The 16580-nt window shown below is 44.1% G+C and overlaps 1 protein-coding gene across 1 annotated transcript in view; it reads left to right on the top strand.

Annotated features, from left to right (window-relative positions):
* The window catches only part of LOC139713593 (uncharacterized), a 30746-nt gene extending 14775 nt beyond the window's left edge, over positions 1–15971 (top strand). The window contains exons 7-19 of the mRNA XM_071625300.1: positions 1078–1340; positions 2417–2680; positions 3233–3413; positions 4774–4961; positions 5408–5709; positions 6599–6761; positions 7490–7606; positions 8601–8717; positions 9691–9928; positions 10791–11097; positions 11871–12081; positions 12965–13250; positions 13859–15971. Coding sequence (XP_071481401.1) covers positions 1078–1340; positions 2417–2680; positions 3233–3413; positions 4774–4961; positions 5408–5709; positions 6599–6761; positions 7490–7606; positions 8601–8717; positions 9691–9928; positions 10791–11097; positions 11871–12081; positions 12965–13250; positions 13859–15936 — 4715 coding nt within the window. The 3' untranslated portion in view covers positions 15937–15971. The remainder of the gene's footprint in view (positions 1–1077; positions 1341–2416; positions 2681–3232; positions 3414–4773; positions 4962–5407; positions 5710–6598; positions 6762–7489; positions 7607–8600; positions 8718–9690; positions 9929–10790; positions 11098–11870; positions 12082–12964; positions 13251–13858) is intronic.
* Positions 15972–16580: the final 609 nt, after the last annotated feature.

Genomic DNA, 16580 nt, shown 5'->3' with positions numbered 1-16580 from the left:
AAAGTGAAAACATAGTTCTGGTAAAGGTTGGAGAACCTGTCTGGCGCCATTTCATATTTACTTGCAATATATCGAAAGAGTCTACCAAGAAACTTACCTGGATGACACGATTTGCTGGGATGATGAGTTGTTTTGGAGTATTTTGAGATCAAAAGTAAAAGTTGGTATACCGACTTTTATTTCAGAAGGATCCAGGTTAACTCGGTCTCAGGGACAACTTGGCCCTATTTCTGATCATTTATATGCAGTTCGTGATCGCCATATTCTATACATAGGGGCTTGATAGGCGCATACTAATTTTGCATGCACGCCAAAGAGGTTCTTGCATGCGCTGTTTCAACTACTGCGACCAGCCAGAACGAGAAGCGCTCCCATAGTACAACACTGTATACAGTAATCCAGAGGGACAACTCGGCCCCGCCGTCAAAATGAGGCCGAGTTGTCCCCGAGTCCGAGTTAGCCTGACCCCGATCGGGGAAGTTCTGAGATACGAACATTTTTGGTTAATATTTCGCATTTTCGTTGTTACTCAACGAATATCTTGCCACTACAGCGTTATTCCACATATATCTTCGGCATTCGTGTACATTTTGGGACGAAATTTGACAATTTCACAGGCGTACCAGAACTATGTTTTGGCTGTAAAGGCCATGTTTGTTTGCCTTTCTGCCCCTCCCATGTCACCCAACTCATCAAGATATACCCCCTGTCAATAAAAACCAAGATCATTTTCACCCCCCCCATCACCTAATCCTTTATGATTAATCTATCAATGAAGACTAAGTTTTTATGCCTCCCACCCCCAAGGTACAATGTACATCACTTGACTCTTCGCAATGAACCGTCTGTCATTAAAGACCAAGTTCTTATGACTGTACAGCATTAGACGCACCAAGATCCACAATTCTGTGATAAATATGAATTTGTGAACATATGACAATTGAGTTGTTCAAAAAGTTGACAAAATTTAAAAAAAAGAGATACATGTATTGCATGGTAGAAGTTTTGTCTGAAGAGTCCTTTCCACCAGGAGATAATTTCAGTGAGGATTGAAGGTAATTCTGCCTTGATTTTCAGAAGCGGCAAAGACAGGGCCGGACCAAGAAGCCAAGATGAAAGAGGAGACAAAGAAGAAACAAGAGGCAGAGGTGCCAAAGGAAGAGACGCCAAAGGATAAGGAGAAGACCAAGAGCCAGGAGGAGAAGAAGAAGAAGAAGGAGAAGGGAGAGGTAGAGAGCGAGAAGGAGAAGGAGAAAGGGCAAAAGGAAGCGGAAGAAAAGAAGAGGGAGAAGGTTGGCTCCAAAAGAAAGAGCGATGCGAGTGCCAAGAAAGGAGCAGAGGTAATTGAATCTTAAATTTACCATAAAAATGATAACATGCAATCATTTATAGAAAGCAACGTATCAACAGAACATATGAAACTGTGGGATAACATATGAAACTGTGGGATGACAGATTAAGGGAATCCGGATACGACAATCACATGCATATCAATCTAACTGAGTCACTCTCTGCAGGTTCCAAACAGCCATGGATCACCTGGCGTAGTTTGAACAGATAAGATCGGGCATGGGGAAGTGCAAGGCAAACATGCTGAAGTGGGGGTACACTGATAGCTCTACAGAGTGTGAGTGTGGGCAGGGCAGCCAGACTATGCCTCATCTTCTGAGCTGCAATACAATGTTACAACCTTGTACCGAGAGGGACCTGGCAGTGGCGAATGACGTGGCTCTTGCATGCGCTAGACATTGGGAAATGGTTGTGTGATGACACGAGGTGATGATGATTTATAGGAAAAGTGATTTTTCTGTTGCAGAAGATCTGAATTTTTACAGAGGTAATAGAAATATTAATTGTTAGCAATGACAGTAGTAATATATTAATTATGATAATGTTGTTTATGTCAGGTCTTCATTTTCATGAAGTTTGTCCCTTTGTGCAATGGCAGAAAACAAAGTGTGCAGAGAGCTCTGTGAACTAAAATAGAAGAGAATTTACTCCAAGCCTTTGGGAACAGAAAGGGGAACACACGTGAAAGAGAAAGAATGAGATAAATGGCATTGTTTTTGTACTTAGTATTTCAGTGAATTTTCAACTTTTGGGGTCATCAGTACATCCGCTACTTCAATCGTTCTTAAACACATGCTGCAAGTGCTGCTGAATCTTCCTGGTTTGAAGGAAGTTCTGTTCAAATGAATTTATAGTTTTCCTTCATAGAGAATATCCCAAATTATGTTAACATAATGATGCAAAGATAACTTGTGATGCAAAGTGGAGTTACTTAATTGTATAGTTATGCTGATGATGCAGTGGTGCTCAGCTGTTTGTCTGTGGTATGTTCCTCATTTGACAGGAAACACCGAAAAGTGGAAAGAAGAGGGAAGTGGAAAAGGAGGAGAAGAAGAAGAAGGAGGAGGGGGAGGAGGAGGAGGAGGAGGAGGAGGGCCCCGCTCCAAGCAAAAAGAAGCGGCTGAAGTTCTTCCGGCCGCCGCCCCCGAAGCAGCACTGCATTGGGACCGGGTGCGACAACTGGGCGCGGTCGGGCTCTGTGTACTGCAGTCCCGGCTGCATCGTCAAGCACGCCAAAGAGTCCATGAAGCTGCTGAACGCGGAGCGGGAGCGGGCCATGGGGATCAAGGGTCGACGGGATTCCACTGGGGCATCCTCTGTCTCATCAGTGGTAAGAAATTCATGTGATTTCACTGTTTAGGAAACATAATTGTCAGTTGAGAAGCAGGTAGGACTATGGTGCCTTCAAAGTTGTGAGACATTGGTCTAAAAAAATATATTTTTTAGACAGATTTGCATTGGAGAATACAGAGGTAGTACCATACTGGTCTTCAGTTTATATCATTTGAGTACAGATGATAACTCCAGAAGACAAAATTAAACAGATTTACTCCTTGTGAAACATCTACGCATTGTAACAAAAAAAAAAAAAACAGATTCTTTATCCAGTTTTGTCTTGCAAACAGTACCCAGTTTTGTACATGTCTAAATTTGCAGATCTAACCACAAATGGTAGAAAACAGAACGGGTACTTTCTTGACAGCGCTTTTTGTTTTGACTCAAACTGATTTGGTATTTGTGCAATTTCCAGAGGTGTTTACCTTTTGACTGCATCACAGTAGCATAGAACTTTCTGTGATACATTTTAAGCGTAAAACTGTGAATTAATTGTTGGTTTACTTTACATTGTAAATGTCATCTATTTCTTTTTTTTTCCAATCAGTCTACCAAACCGAGGGAGGATGACAGGATCTCGGTCATCGAGAGGCACACCGGACGCCTCCGGACCGGACTGACCGCCCCCACCTACGGGGAGCTCCCCTACTGGCTGGGGAGACATCCGACGTATGAAGTGCTCCGGCCCAACATCAAGCACGGATACTCCACCTCGGCCTTCTATTCAGGTATGGCGTTAGTGGTAGTGTGCTAGTGCGCTGTTCTCCTGTAGACTTTGCTTCAGGTTTTGCAAATCATCAATATCCCTTCTGACAGTTATTATTTCATCATTTTGTAATTTCTATGATGAAGTCGAAAGTGTGGTAGGGTGGTATTTTGTTGGTTTTTGTAGCCTTTGCTGTATGCGTCTAATCTATTAATGTTTATGACTATTATTTGCTTATTATTCGTTGATTTAGAAGGATCAATTATTGGGCCAGGTGGGTTTAATATTTCCTATGAATACAGTCTGCTTCCAAATCAGTAAATTGACTTCTCGAAGCAAACACAGAAGTTGTTGACACTGAAGTCTCAGTAAGTTCAAAGGGGGCAAAAATTTTGAAACAAAATCTCTAAGCTTCTAAACAGTTTGAAGTCTTATGGGTCAATGCCATTTTTGACCTTTCATCACTGGTGCTCTTGAGGCATATCTCTTTACTCACTCAAACTGCTGTGCTTTCTGGCAAAGATCTTGCCAGACACAACCCTATCATTGGCAGTGCTGTTTGCAGGTTTAACCCTAAAAAGACTGGGGGGGGGCTAAAAGGCCCCCCCTCGACATTTCGCGCGATTACTCTGCAACACGCAATGCTCTCACTGCGATGCTCTATGACTTTTTTCTTTCGAGTTTCCCGCACATTTTGACACCAAATTTGTGACGCCCGGGGGTACGGTTCTGAAGTTACATAACTTTTTGTACATGCACGTGAGGCCGAAAATGGCTCAAAAATGTGATTTTGTGTACAAAGTCAATGCAAATTGAGTTTTTTCACATGGTTCATATAAATATGCTTATTTTTACTCTCAATGGCTAAAATTAATTTGTTTTAGGAGTATTGTGCTTCAAAAAGTGTCTGCCACAAATTTTGTTAAAAAAAACAACAAAAACAAAAGTCGAAAAAACAGAGAAATACATAAGAAATTCATAAAACAATAAAATAAATAAGAAATTAATTTTGATACCGAATTTTTTTTCAAGTACATTTGCTAAGAATGCCACAAAGAATAATTAGACCAAATATGAGCACTTTTGGAGCTTTATTTACTGATTTAGATCAAAGAGTCTGATTTCTCGCATAAATTAGCATAATTAATAAAAATAAATTGAAAGAAGACTATTTTGGAAAATTTAGATATACGATCTTGTAGATTACATCGCACACTACCATTGTGCAAATTTTCGCGGTGATCGCGCGATCCACGGCCGAGATCTTAAGGGGGGGCCCTTTAGGCCCCCCCAGTCTTTCGAGCTACCAAAATAGCCCAGTCTTTTTAGGGTTAAGATGAATGGTATTGACACTGTGCCATTCTGCAAAATTCAATGCACAGGGAAGGGATCTGCCAAGCACAAGCCAGACGGGCGCCGAACGTCACTCGACAGCGACCGCAGCCGTACGTCGTCTGCCTCTGACTCGGAGAAGAAGGTGAGCACCAAGCAGATAACGAGCCCCATCAAGGAGGGGGCTACGCCGAGCAGCGAGAGCCTTGAGAAGCGGCAGAAGGAAAGACGGGAGAAGGTAAGAGCGTGTTTGTCGTCATCGGAACATGAGAAGTGTGGATGAATCAGTCAGTAGTTTAAAACATGACTGTAAACAATCTTATCATCTGTGTATCTTTCGATTTAAAATTGTTTTGTATAGTATGTATGTTTGAAGAGTTTCTTTCCAGAAAGTTTTGTATCCATTTTCCATCAAATTGGACTTTTTTTTTTTGTACAGAAATATATCCTTTTTAGGTGTCCTGTACAGTAAAATGTTCAAAGTATTGAAATTCTTTTGAGAAAATGGAGAGAGCAGGCATGAGACCATGCAACAGGATGATAGCCCATTCCATGCAGGAACCTGGTAGCCTGTGTATTAAGTCTGTGGGGATTTCAGAATTCTGCATGGAACAGGTCAAGTTCCTCTTTCACGATGCCACATTTCAACGTCTGATTATCGTTGCGGTGATACTTGTCTCCCAGGTGCGGCAACTCCTGGAGATGAAGCGGCGGGAGGAGGAGCTGGCCCAGGAGCGGGAGCGGGACCGGCAGCGGATCGAGGAGATGCGGCGGAGGCGGGAGGAGGAGAAGAAGGAGGAGGAGGAGCAGAGGCGTAAGGAGGAGGAGAGGAGGAGGAAGGAGGACAAGGAGCGGCGGGAGAGGGAGAAGAGGGAGCGGGAGGAGAGGGCGCGGCTCCAGGCGGAGAGCAGCAAGCTGGCGGAGCAGACCTCGGAGAGCGTGAGGGTCAACGTCAAGCGCACCCTGCTGGAAGTCCTCCTCACCAGGTGAGAGGGCGAGCCTCCCTTGATCTCCTCTATCTTTTCAAAATATGAACGCTTTGTGTGCCATGATGTATGAAAATAATAATGATGATGATGATGATATTTATAATAATAGTTTGCATTTATCTAGTGCATAATAGTCTAAAAGATTCTCTATGCACTTTACATAACTTCATCTTATAGGTCAACATCAGAAAAGAGGTATAGTTTTCAACAATTGAACAACTTGCTTTGTGTTTGTTTCAGCCCAAAGTCTGTCTGGCAACCTATTCCACAGACTAGGCGCTGCAACAGCAAAAGAACGATCACCTACTATGTTCCACATTATTCTGAGACCACGACGCATGAGTGCTATTGGAAGACATTGTTCTTCAAAGTCATGTAACTTTTGTAGAAGTATTCATGCTAGAAATGCAGCACAGCAAAAAATTGTATTAGAGTTGCAAACTGTGCCATGATGTCACTTGTATAACAAAGCTGTGACTGATGCTTTCGATTTACTGTCGCATATTGCCATCTATTGATCTGGTTGTGTGTGGCTGTGCATTTGAGCGAAATATTTGATGAAGTTGGCAAGCCTCTGACTGAATTGGGCGTTCGAATGTGTGACACACAAAAGAGTTAACAGTGCATTCAGGTGGATAATCAGTGGTCAAATTACAATGGAGGCAGTGGAGACTTTTAGTGGATTGTTAAATGTGTTGCAGTTTTGGCTTGAGGCTGTTGTACCCCACTGAATAGAGCGCCTCATTTCATGAAAAATCTTGTTCATCTCACGCGTGAAAATTCACTCTTTGAGAACTGTACTCTAGAAACAGAGGGATAATTTGTTTTTGTAAAGGAAGAGTGATATGAATAATTCAGAGTATAAACCTCTTGTGTGATATGACAGGGTGAAGAAGGCGCCGGACGTGAAGGGTGTAACTGCGGACGAGGTCAAGAAGGTGGCCAAGCAGATCGAGTTTGAGCTCTACAAACTCTTCAACGACACCGGGGCCAAGTACAAGGCCAAGTACCGCACCCTCATCTTCAACATCAAGGACACCAAGAATTTGGTAGGGACCATCGAGAGCTGATCGTGTTGCCGCTATGACGACTTCTAACTTCTCGTTCTTCTTCTCCTCTTTCATCTCCTTCGCCTGCTTTTCTCTCCTTTTCATTCTCTTCCTTCTCTGTGTCAGTAATCATTCCTCCAGTGGAGGAAAGTTTGATACTATACCATTTTGTCGAACTTCGGTCTCTGCTTGATGTGCTATTTAGTGTTAAATGTTGCTGCATAGCACATATGTGAAACTTTGTTGCATCCTGTATAGGGATTCCTGTGTCTGTAAAACTTTCAAGAGAGTAATTGAACTCAGATGTAAGTGGTTCTCTCAAGTGAATTCAATGGGTCTCTTAAAACTTGAGAAAGCGTGTTCTGAGTGCACCATTTACTTTCCACATCAGGAGACAGTGCATGGAGATGTATTCACAATGACAGTGCATTCTGTTCTGTTCATTGATGACTCAGCTGTAGCACTGGGTTTTCCCCACTCATATTGCACAATATGCAGCATACGTTATCAAACTTTTCATATGCAACTACTTCTCTCTAAATGGCATATTAGTGCGAAAACTGAGTGAAGACTGCTATGGTAGAGACATTATTCCTGTGCATTTTCCAGATGGTCATTTGATAAAGAACGGAACTTGTATGACCTTTGCCATGGGTAGGCGGAACTCTGACTGTGATGTCATAACCTAATGTTCTCCAATCCCCCACTCTGTCTTACCTATTTTCCAGGGTCTGTTCCGACACATCTTAAAGGGGGAGATCTCGCCGAGGAATCTGGTGCGGATGTCGTCGGATCAGCTGGCCTCCAAGGAGCTCATGAAGTGGAGGGAGCAGGAGGCCAAGAATGTGAGTACTAAGAGAGAGAGAGAGAGAGAGAGAGTGTGTGTGTGTACGTGTTATGGGGTTGTGCAATCAATCTTTCAAACATGTCATTTCATTTTTTTTAACCTATCATGTGAAACTCTGTTGTCTCACACTCAAGTTGTACAACAGACCCGTTGGAGAGACTGATATGGCTGATGCATACCAGTTGCCATAGCCACATTCCTAAATTTTATTCCGGGGGTGGCAGGAGCCGCAAACTTTTATCACCAAAAAATGCAAGATAATGTTGCCATTAAAGACCTGATTTTGCATCCAAGAAACATTTATACCAGAGAAATTTAAGCTGTCAGGATCCCTGTGTATTTTCAAGGACGACTATATCTAAGAAAAACCACTTTGCAACTGTACAAAGATACTGTGAAGTGAAATACATTGAATGGAATTATGTGACTGCTATGGAAGCAGTTGATATTCTTGTTAGCAAGCAATCACAAAAATGATGGCTTTACGTTCCCTCTGTGGGACTAAAAGCAATGGGGATAAAGTGCCTTGCCCGAGGGAACAACCACTGCAGCCAGGGGACTTGAACTAAGGACCTCATGGTTGATAGTCTTTGGTTGTATCCACTGAGCCACAATAGTTCCTAACATTCTTTAGCCATTTGACATAATGTGACTATCACCAGCTTCCCTGATTCTCTTAACAGTGAAGACATTTCATTGTGTGCCTGGAAGAACATTGCAAATGCTGGCGAGGCCTGTAAGCATATCATGCGCCTCGCGTGCGGTTGCATCGTTCTTCTGGGCACACCTTCCTTGAATCCCGTGTGTGTGCATCGTTCCTCTGGGCACACAACGATTTGTAATTGTCAAATGACCTGTTTAGCTTCCTATGCCAGTAGACTATAAATATTCACCACTTTTTGTCATTGTCAAAAGAAAAAAAGAGGAGGGATCGATTCTGTAAAAGTCTACGATCCTTTACCCCCTCCCTTCTCTCTCTCCCTACTCACCAGGAGCTTGACATGATAGTGCAGACGGAGAAGGAGAAGAAGTCGATGCCGATGACGTTTGTCAAGAAGACCCACAAAGGGGAGGTGGAGCTTGGGGAGGAGACGCTGGGAGATTTGGTGGTGAGCTCCCTGCCAATCCTGGCATGAAATCCTGGCGGCATGAAATTTTTACAAATTGCGACTGGCATTCAATGCATTAGAGTGTACACAAGAACTTTTGTGTGCATTTTAATTTTGCAAATCTTGGCTCTTGCAAAATTTATGGAGCTAAAATGCGCACAAAAATTTCTGCTTTTACAGCACTTCTGGGGGATAAAGCCATTTCATCCCTGGGATGACAGAACCTTGTATCTCAAATTGGCACATAACAAACTTTTTGATATCAGAAATACTGATTTAAGTCGTAAAACATTACAATTATTAGTGAAATCCAAAACAATGTTTGTGCACTATTGAACATTGATGTTACTTTGCCAAAAAATACTGCGAAAATGCAAAGTGTCTTTTTGCTCTCGTGAAAATTTCAAATTTTGTTAGATGTGAGGTCATGTCACACAAGGGACATCATGCCAATTGGCATGCATTTTGTATGTTGTTGTAACTGAAATCCAGCTGAAAGATGCCGTTCAATTTCTAAAGGATAATGAAATACATTTTGCTCTACATGATTGTCAGAGATTCCTCTTCTGTCAGAGTGTATCGTATCCTACACCTTTTTCATAAGTGAGGAGAATATAGAAACTGCCTGAGAGAACACTAGCAAGCCCTTTGTATGCAAGTCTAATCTGGTCCATTAACCTATACCCCCATTTGCCATACTTTTTGTAGATATAATATTTTGAAAATTGGTGCCTGGATGACAGTTTCTCCAGTGGTTGGAATCATGGTTGAGAACGACAGTGATTAAATGAGAAATAAATATATCACTTTCCTGACAAAAACGCTAGTTATTTCGGAACTTGAAACAGTATATCAACTCATTCTCCACAATGTGGTTCGATATTTGTGATTTGTGATATTTGTGAATACTTGTGATTTTGTACTAAAGCATGTGCATGCTGAGTGGTTGTTGAACTTTGAATTTCCATCACAGCCCCATGTGGAAATTGATGCAGAGGCCGCGAAGCACGAAAAGTCGCCCCCACTCGGCGAGCTGAGGAGTCCCACAAGGGCGACGCCCACGACGCCAACCACCCCCACTGGGCTCCACAGTGCTGACCCCACCTCGCCGACCACGCCCACTTCCCCGCCCACCCCCACCACCATGCTCCTGGATACCACGGACCAACACAAGGCTCACCTCTTTGATCTCAACTGCAAAATCTGTACAGGTGAGAATGCGCTGTCCACCGGTTCTTCATTTTCTGCATTAGGATTGGGTTAAGACAACTTAAATCGGCTTTGTTATTGTTAAGTCCCATCCACAGATATTCTTACAGACTGGAGGAAGCTGGTAATTATATGTGTAATATACCGTATGTCCAAAAAAAAATTACAACGGGACCCTTCGCAATAATAACTTTAAAGATAGTGAATCAATCCGAATACAATTTCAGGGTATGAAACTGTAACTTATTACCCATGTCTTGCAGAAAACCCCATCCGATTCGCTTTCATGGTCAAAGAGAAATGAGGATTTTTGTAGAGCATGTCAGGATCCCTTCCCTCCAAGTTCTGTCCATTGTATTCACACATTAATATGTAGTTCTAAGAGCATCCTAGTGCTAAACTTGGAAGACTCACATCCACGACATGCTTCACAACGATTCACATTTCTGTGTGACCACTGAACCAAATTGAATGGGGTTTTCTGCAAAATATAGGTAAGATGTTATATTTTTAGACCCTGAAATAGCATTCAGACAGTTTAATCATATTGGAAGTTCTCAATGCAAAAATCTGATTGTAATATTTCTTTGGAACATACCGTATATCTCTTATCTATGGTTGGCTATCATAAGAGGTGCTTCTTATCCTAAAAGTCCTTTCTTTCTTTTGTCACATTGACTTATGTTTATATTTCTGTTATGGAGCTTTTGTGTGTTCTGTGAGCTAATTATTGCTTTCCACTTCAGGTAACTGTGTGTGGACTTATTCAAAATAATTGCACATACTTTGTTGTTGTTGTTTTTATTTGTCCTCTTGACTCACTTATGAAGCTCTTTTCTTGCACCTTAATGTTCCATCTTCCAGGAAAAATCCCTGCTCCGAGGGAGGAGAAAGCATCCAAGAAGAAGGCCATCGTGAGGAACACTCCAAAGCTGACCTCCAGGGTGTCTGAAGAGTTTGACGAGGAGCCGCCACACACGGGAGAAAAGCCGGTCAAGTTCTTCGGGGAGGATGCGGACGAGAAGAAGTACCGGCCGAAGTCGGTTAACGAGGAGCTCTACGACGACCTCATGGAGACGGTGAGTGGGGCGGCAGAGGGTGTCGATGATGACGATGATGATGATGACGACGAGAACACTGTGATCATCAGGGCACCTAAAGATGAGGCCAGGTAAGATTACTGGACATTTCTCATTTTGGGGTAAAGTGGACTCCCATTATAACAAAGTCCTCTGGATCGGCAGTTTTCTTTCGTTATATCAAAATTTCGTTATACCCGAACGAATAAACAATAAATATCATAAAGCAGATAATGCTGTGGCCTGAATTTGTATTTTGTTGCAAACAGGGTTTTGATTTAACAATGTTTGTTATAACAGGAGTGCACTGTACAGGTCATTAGTACCTTGAGGTTCCATGCAGTGTCGATCTTACATAATGAACAAAGGAAGCTATGTATTTTCCTTTTTTTTCTTTTCTTTTTTTCCATGAGTTTAGGCAAAGAGATGATATATACATGTACATGGTGATTAAGTAACTGCGGAATGATACAGGGGTGATATGAATGTGGCAAGGGAAATCAGATTTCCACACACCTGTACCTCCTCATCGTGTGTAAGAGCAACAGGGGTCTGTTCACATAAAATTACTTGAAGGCTACTGGGCTACTGCTCAATATGGAGATGCGGACTATTTTTTGGAAGCATTAAAATGAAATTCTTGCAGCAGTCTACATGAAAGAAATTTCTGTGATCTTGTTAAGTTATTTCTTTTATTGATTTGGTGTTATATAAACTCTTCTCCTTGCTAAATGATTAATTTGCTTTCTTGATAAGTGAGAGATAAAAATAACTGCAAATGGTGAGCAGTCATTGATTGTGAAATGGAATGATCTTTTAATATGGCTCAAACATTTTACTGTTTGTGATCATTGAATGTGATCAGAACGCCACCTGGAAGCCCCACGCCCACCGTCCGCACCCTGCCAAAGCCGGGCAGAGAGAAGCCGGCGCGACCTGCGCAGCTCAAGAGGTCGTCGTCCTCGGCTGCAACCCCATCGACCCCGGCCTGGAGGGGCTTCATCTTCATGCACGAAGTGGCCAAGTTTGTGGCTGTTGCACACCACGTCTCGGGCCCAGCCCACAGTATCCCCCTGGTAAGTATGTTTGAAAGTTCTTGTATCCCTTTTGCAACCCTGAAAATTGGATTCTTTTCATAAGCTGGTACAGTGTAGAGGTAGGCAGTTCAGACCCTTTTTTCAGAGTAGTAAAATGGGAAACATTTTTATGATGGAGGGGAAACAATTGAAGAGTTTTGCAACTGATTGACAAATTGCCCTACATCGACAGAAAAAATAAATAAATTTGAATAATTGAAGAGTTTGTTCGCAAAAACCGATGTCCATTTTTGAAGATTTTGAAGTAAGGTCTCTGTCATAAAGTACAAAATAATACCTTTTAAATGATATATTGGTCACTACATATAAAGGTACATTTTTGAAGTTATGGTCAAAGGAAGCAAAAATTTTCTTATCATTCTCTTTATTTTTCTTGACCTTTAATCGCAAATATCTCCATTTGGCAAATATGGACTTATCGGTTTTTGCGAACAAACTCTTCAATTCTACAAATTTTCAGTGAATTTATTAGGACCCACCCCCCCCCCCCAAAAAAAAAAACAATCCAACTGTTTTTCTCAGTAAAAAGGGGCGAGTGTATGCTCGAGTGACATTGGTTTAGTTGTCCTTTTTTTTTTACAAACTGAGTTTTATTGTTGTAAGATTTTATACATAATATTGGGAGACATTCTGCAACCATGCAAAATTCTAATGATGAATCAAGTCTATAGATTTCCAGTGAATTTATCACTACCCCCCCACCCAAAAAAAAAAAAGAAATCCAATCATTATTCTTATCACATAAAATTAATCCAGACTCATAAGCAAAGTACAACGATGAAAATTTTGATGAAAGAACGAAGAGTGGCAGGAAGCGGATATACAATGCTAGTCTCATCCTTTCTTTGCAACCTCTTCAAAGGATTTGCAAGACACCCTGGAGGTCTGCGGCCGTATACCATACCCAGTGGTCTGGGACTATTTCAGCAAACTTAAGCAGTCGCAGTCGACCGAGATGACCATCATGCGCTTCCACGTGTGGCAGGGGGACGAAGAGGAGGCGTACTTCTCCCTCTTCGACTACTTTTACACGCGGCAGCGGATCGGTGTCATTGGCAAAAACCGCAGCCACGTGAAGGACTTCTACCTGCTGGCCCTCCCGTCTACGGACAAAGTGCCATCTCACATCTTGCCATTTCACGGACCAGGTGAGCATAGGGATTGCCTACAGGGCACCTTATTTCCTATAAACAAGAGTCAATGCGCTTGTCCTGTTACTGTAATATCAATTTGAATACAAATCTTTGTCAGCGGGGCTCTGCACAGCAACGCAACACATGCCAAAGGTTGTTGTGCGACCAGCCCAGCCAAGTAGCAAAGAGTATATTAGGTGCAATAGAAATTCTGCCTTCAGAGATGGACCTGCAAAAACTGATGATATACACAGGTCATTTAGACATATTTGATACAATTTCAATTTGATATCATTCTTTGCGGAACTGTATAAAGCTTGTTGTTTCAAGGCAATATTTGTCTCATTTGTGTCCCTGCCAAGCGTTCACATTTTCACATTGCTATTTCATAGCAAAGAAGAAGTTTCATTTGTGCTGTCTTTTTGTTAACTCCTGCTAAAGTGATTTATTGGGGATGGGTTAAAATTCCTATTTTGGGTATTAATATCTTCTCCCAGTTTTTCCTATTTACATAATTTAAAAGTTGGCAGCTAGTCACTTTTCATTACTGGTCTTTGTTCAATACTTCATTGCATGAGTGGAATCCTAATAGCAGTTGCTTGAATTTCATATTTTTGACCCAGGTTTGCCTCCGTCCAGACCTCACCTTCTCCTGGGCATCGTTGTCCGACATAAGGACAAACCTCCCCGCTCGCTCAGCCTGGACGAGGAGAGTGTGACCAAGCCCAGCGGGCGGCAGCAACAGGAACCGCCAACTCAGCACATTCCACAGAAGAAGCCCCAGCCTGTGCGGGAGATCCAGCCGCCGGCCAACACCTTGTCATCGTTCAGCATGGCCCTGCCGAACATCCGTGAGATATCGGACATCATAAAGGACAAGGAGCCGCAGGTTCCTCTGCGCACCAAAGAGGTGTACGTTCCAGAAACCCAGCTGGTCGATCCGATCGTGGCGCAGTACGCCAACGCAGACCCCAAACAACTCGAGGTTGAACTGGAAGAGCCATACTCCCCCACAATCGAGGAGCGGGAGGCTCCCTATGACCCATCGGATCCTGCGGACGATTGGAGTGCGGGGCGCAGCATGCCCCCCTCGGCTGTGATACCTGAGCCCGCAGAACCGCCGGCTACTACTGCAGCCACAATCCCCGGTTTGGAGGTGACCATCAGCAAGGATGAACCTGCGCAGTCGTCGGTCACCAATACTGCAGAGCCACAGAAGAGCGATGTGCGTCCCAGTGACATTGCCAGCGTGGCAGCCGACGCCTCGCAGAACCTGCTCAGTGCGTTCAGCGAACAGACGGGTTTGTCGGAGCAGCAGCAGCTGCTGATCCAGCTTACCAAGCAGGTGGAGGAGGCCAAGAAGGCACTCCTGGACCGGCAGATCGAGTCTCTCCAGTCTGAGATCAACAAGGCTGCTGGTAAGAAGAGTGATGCTGAGGAGAGCGCCGATGATGCAGGCACATCCCCCGATGTGAGACTGGCACCGGCTGATTCCAGCACCATGACACCAAAGGACGACTCCTCCAGTGGCCTCGTCAGTGCACCGTCGGCAGAAGGCCAAGAGGTGCCAAAGGGCTCAGTCAGCACACCCCAAGCCCCACCCCTGCTACCACCGCCTGAATTGCCCCAATTTGCTGTGGATGCAATGATGTGGAAAATGGGGCAAACCAGAATGCAGGAGACCAAGGACAAGCAAGATGTTGTGCCAGAAAACATACCACAGTCCCAGGCAGATCACCCACTCGTCGCAAGACCAGAGGTAACAGGCAGCTCTCAGATGGAGTTGCAAGGGACGTGGGATGCAGGTGCACGTAGTCAGTACCAGCCACACCATGAGGTACCACCCCAGGAGCAGCAACACCAGCATCCCACTCACCATTGGCCTCAGCCCCAACCTGGTAGTCATGATCCCAGCCACCGTCCAGAACTCCCTCACCAGCCCCCGGGGGCTCCACTTCACCCAGATCCATCTCAATCTTTCATGTTTCCAGGACACAAGGGTCATCCCCAGGACATTGCCAAGCACCATGCCCCTCATCCAGAAGGGCCCCTCCGCCATCCCTTCCATCCGCCGGTACCGGCAGGCCCACAGGTTCCAGCTGTCCCAGTCACAAAGAAGCGCAAACTGGAGCCTCCTCCACCGGGGGTTGAAGGCTGGAAGTATGACGACGACCACAGCGAACCCAGCAAAAAGGACCGTCCATCGTCTGCCCCACAGAATCAGCCAAGAGAGCCTGACAAAGACAGGCAACATCCATTCAATCCTCGAGATGAGTGGGAAATGGGACGGGACTTTGATGCCAGGACAGATTACGATCACCGGCAGGACCGCTTCCACGGTGGCGATGTGGATGACAGAAGGCACTGGGGCCGGCAAGAAAGGCATGAAGAACAGTGGGGGCGGGGGGAGCCCATGGGCCATGACAGTAGAGACGAGCGGGAACCGTGGGGCAGGGATGAGGCGAGGCAGGACCCCCGTCGCAGGCGGGATCCGGAAGGGTGGGGGCCCTACGACCCCAGGAGGGACTTCGAGGAGTATCCCCGGGATGAGCGCAGGCAGGGTGGTGGGATGTTCCCCCACCGGAAGAGGAGGGGTGGTATGCGCGATCCACGGGGTGATCCACGGGGCAGGCCCCGTGATGTGCCCCCTCCGCACAGGAGGGGCAAGGACTTTGATTACAGAGGAGGTGCTGAGTGGTAGATAGTTCAGCTGGCTAGGAGACCCGCATAGAGAACTCGAGGGGAAAGATTCGCAGTCCATGCCGAGATGTACATTTATGTACATCCATGTACAAAGCTTCAAAATCATGGTTCTTTAGTCAACTGTGCTGAAATTATTTTGTATACACCTTGGCATTTTGTGATTGCAATGATGACCATTGCTATCTCCCTCTGTGGAGATAGTGCTCTTATCGTTTTCCTGAACATGTCTACTCAGCAAGCTGTGATATTTGTGAAATGTACACATTGAATTTGTGACACTGTATTTACACAATTGCCACATATCTCAGTGCAATTTGCATGTTGTCATGTAAATTCTTCTTTGGAACTTTTCAAACGTCTTCAGTCAAGGAGAAGTGTTGGCATGTTTGGAAGAGGAAGATGGTTATATAAACCAATGCCAATAGTGTAGAAAGTTATTGCAAAGAATTTTTTTTACCATCAGACCAAATCTGCAAAGTTATAGTGTAAGTGTCATCTCTAGAGCATTGTTGATCAATGTGAGATGTAAAATGTGAGTAGATCTCTCTCTTTCTTTCTCTCTCTCTCTCTCTTTCTTTTTGTATTGTTTATATGCTAACTTGCTAGTCAGTGACTTGTTTCTGCAAAAGGAGACACTGATTT

This window comes from Diadema antillarum, unplaced genomic scaffold (genome assembly GCF_040938485.1).
Source record: "Diadema antillarum isolate AM-2024a unplaced genomic scaffold, OU_Dant_1.0 seq00002010_RagTag, whole genome shotgun sequence".
Lineage (NCBI taxonomy): Eukaryota > Metazoa > Echinodermata > Echinoidea > Diadematoida > Diadematidae > Diadema > Diadema antillarum.
The sequence above is the reverse complement of the archived record's forward strand: the minus strand, read 5'-3'. Positions and strand labels throughout refer to the sequence as shown.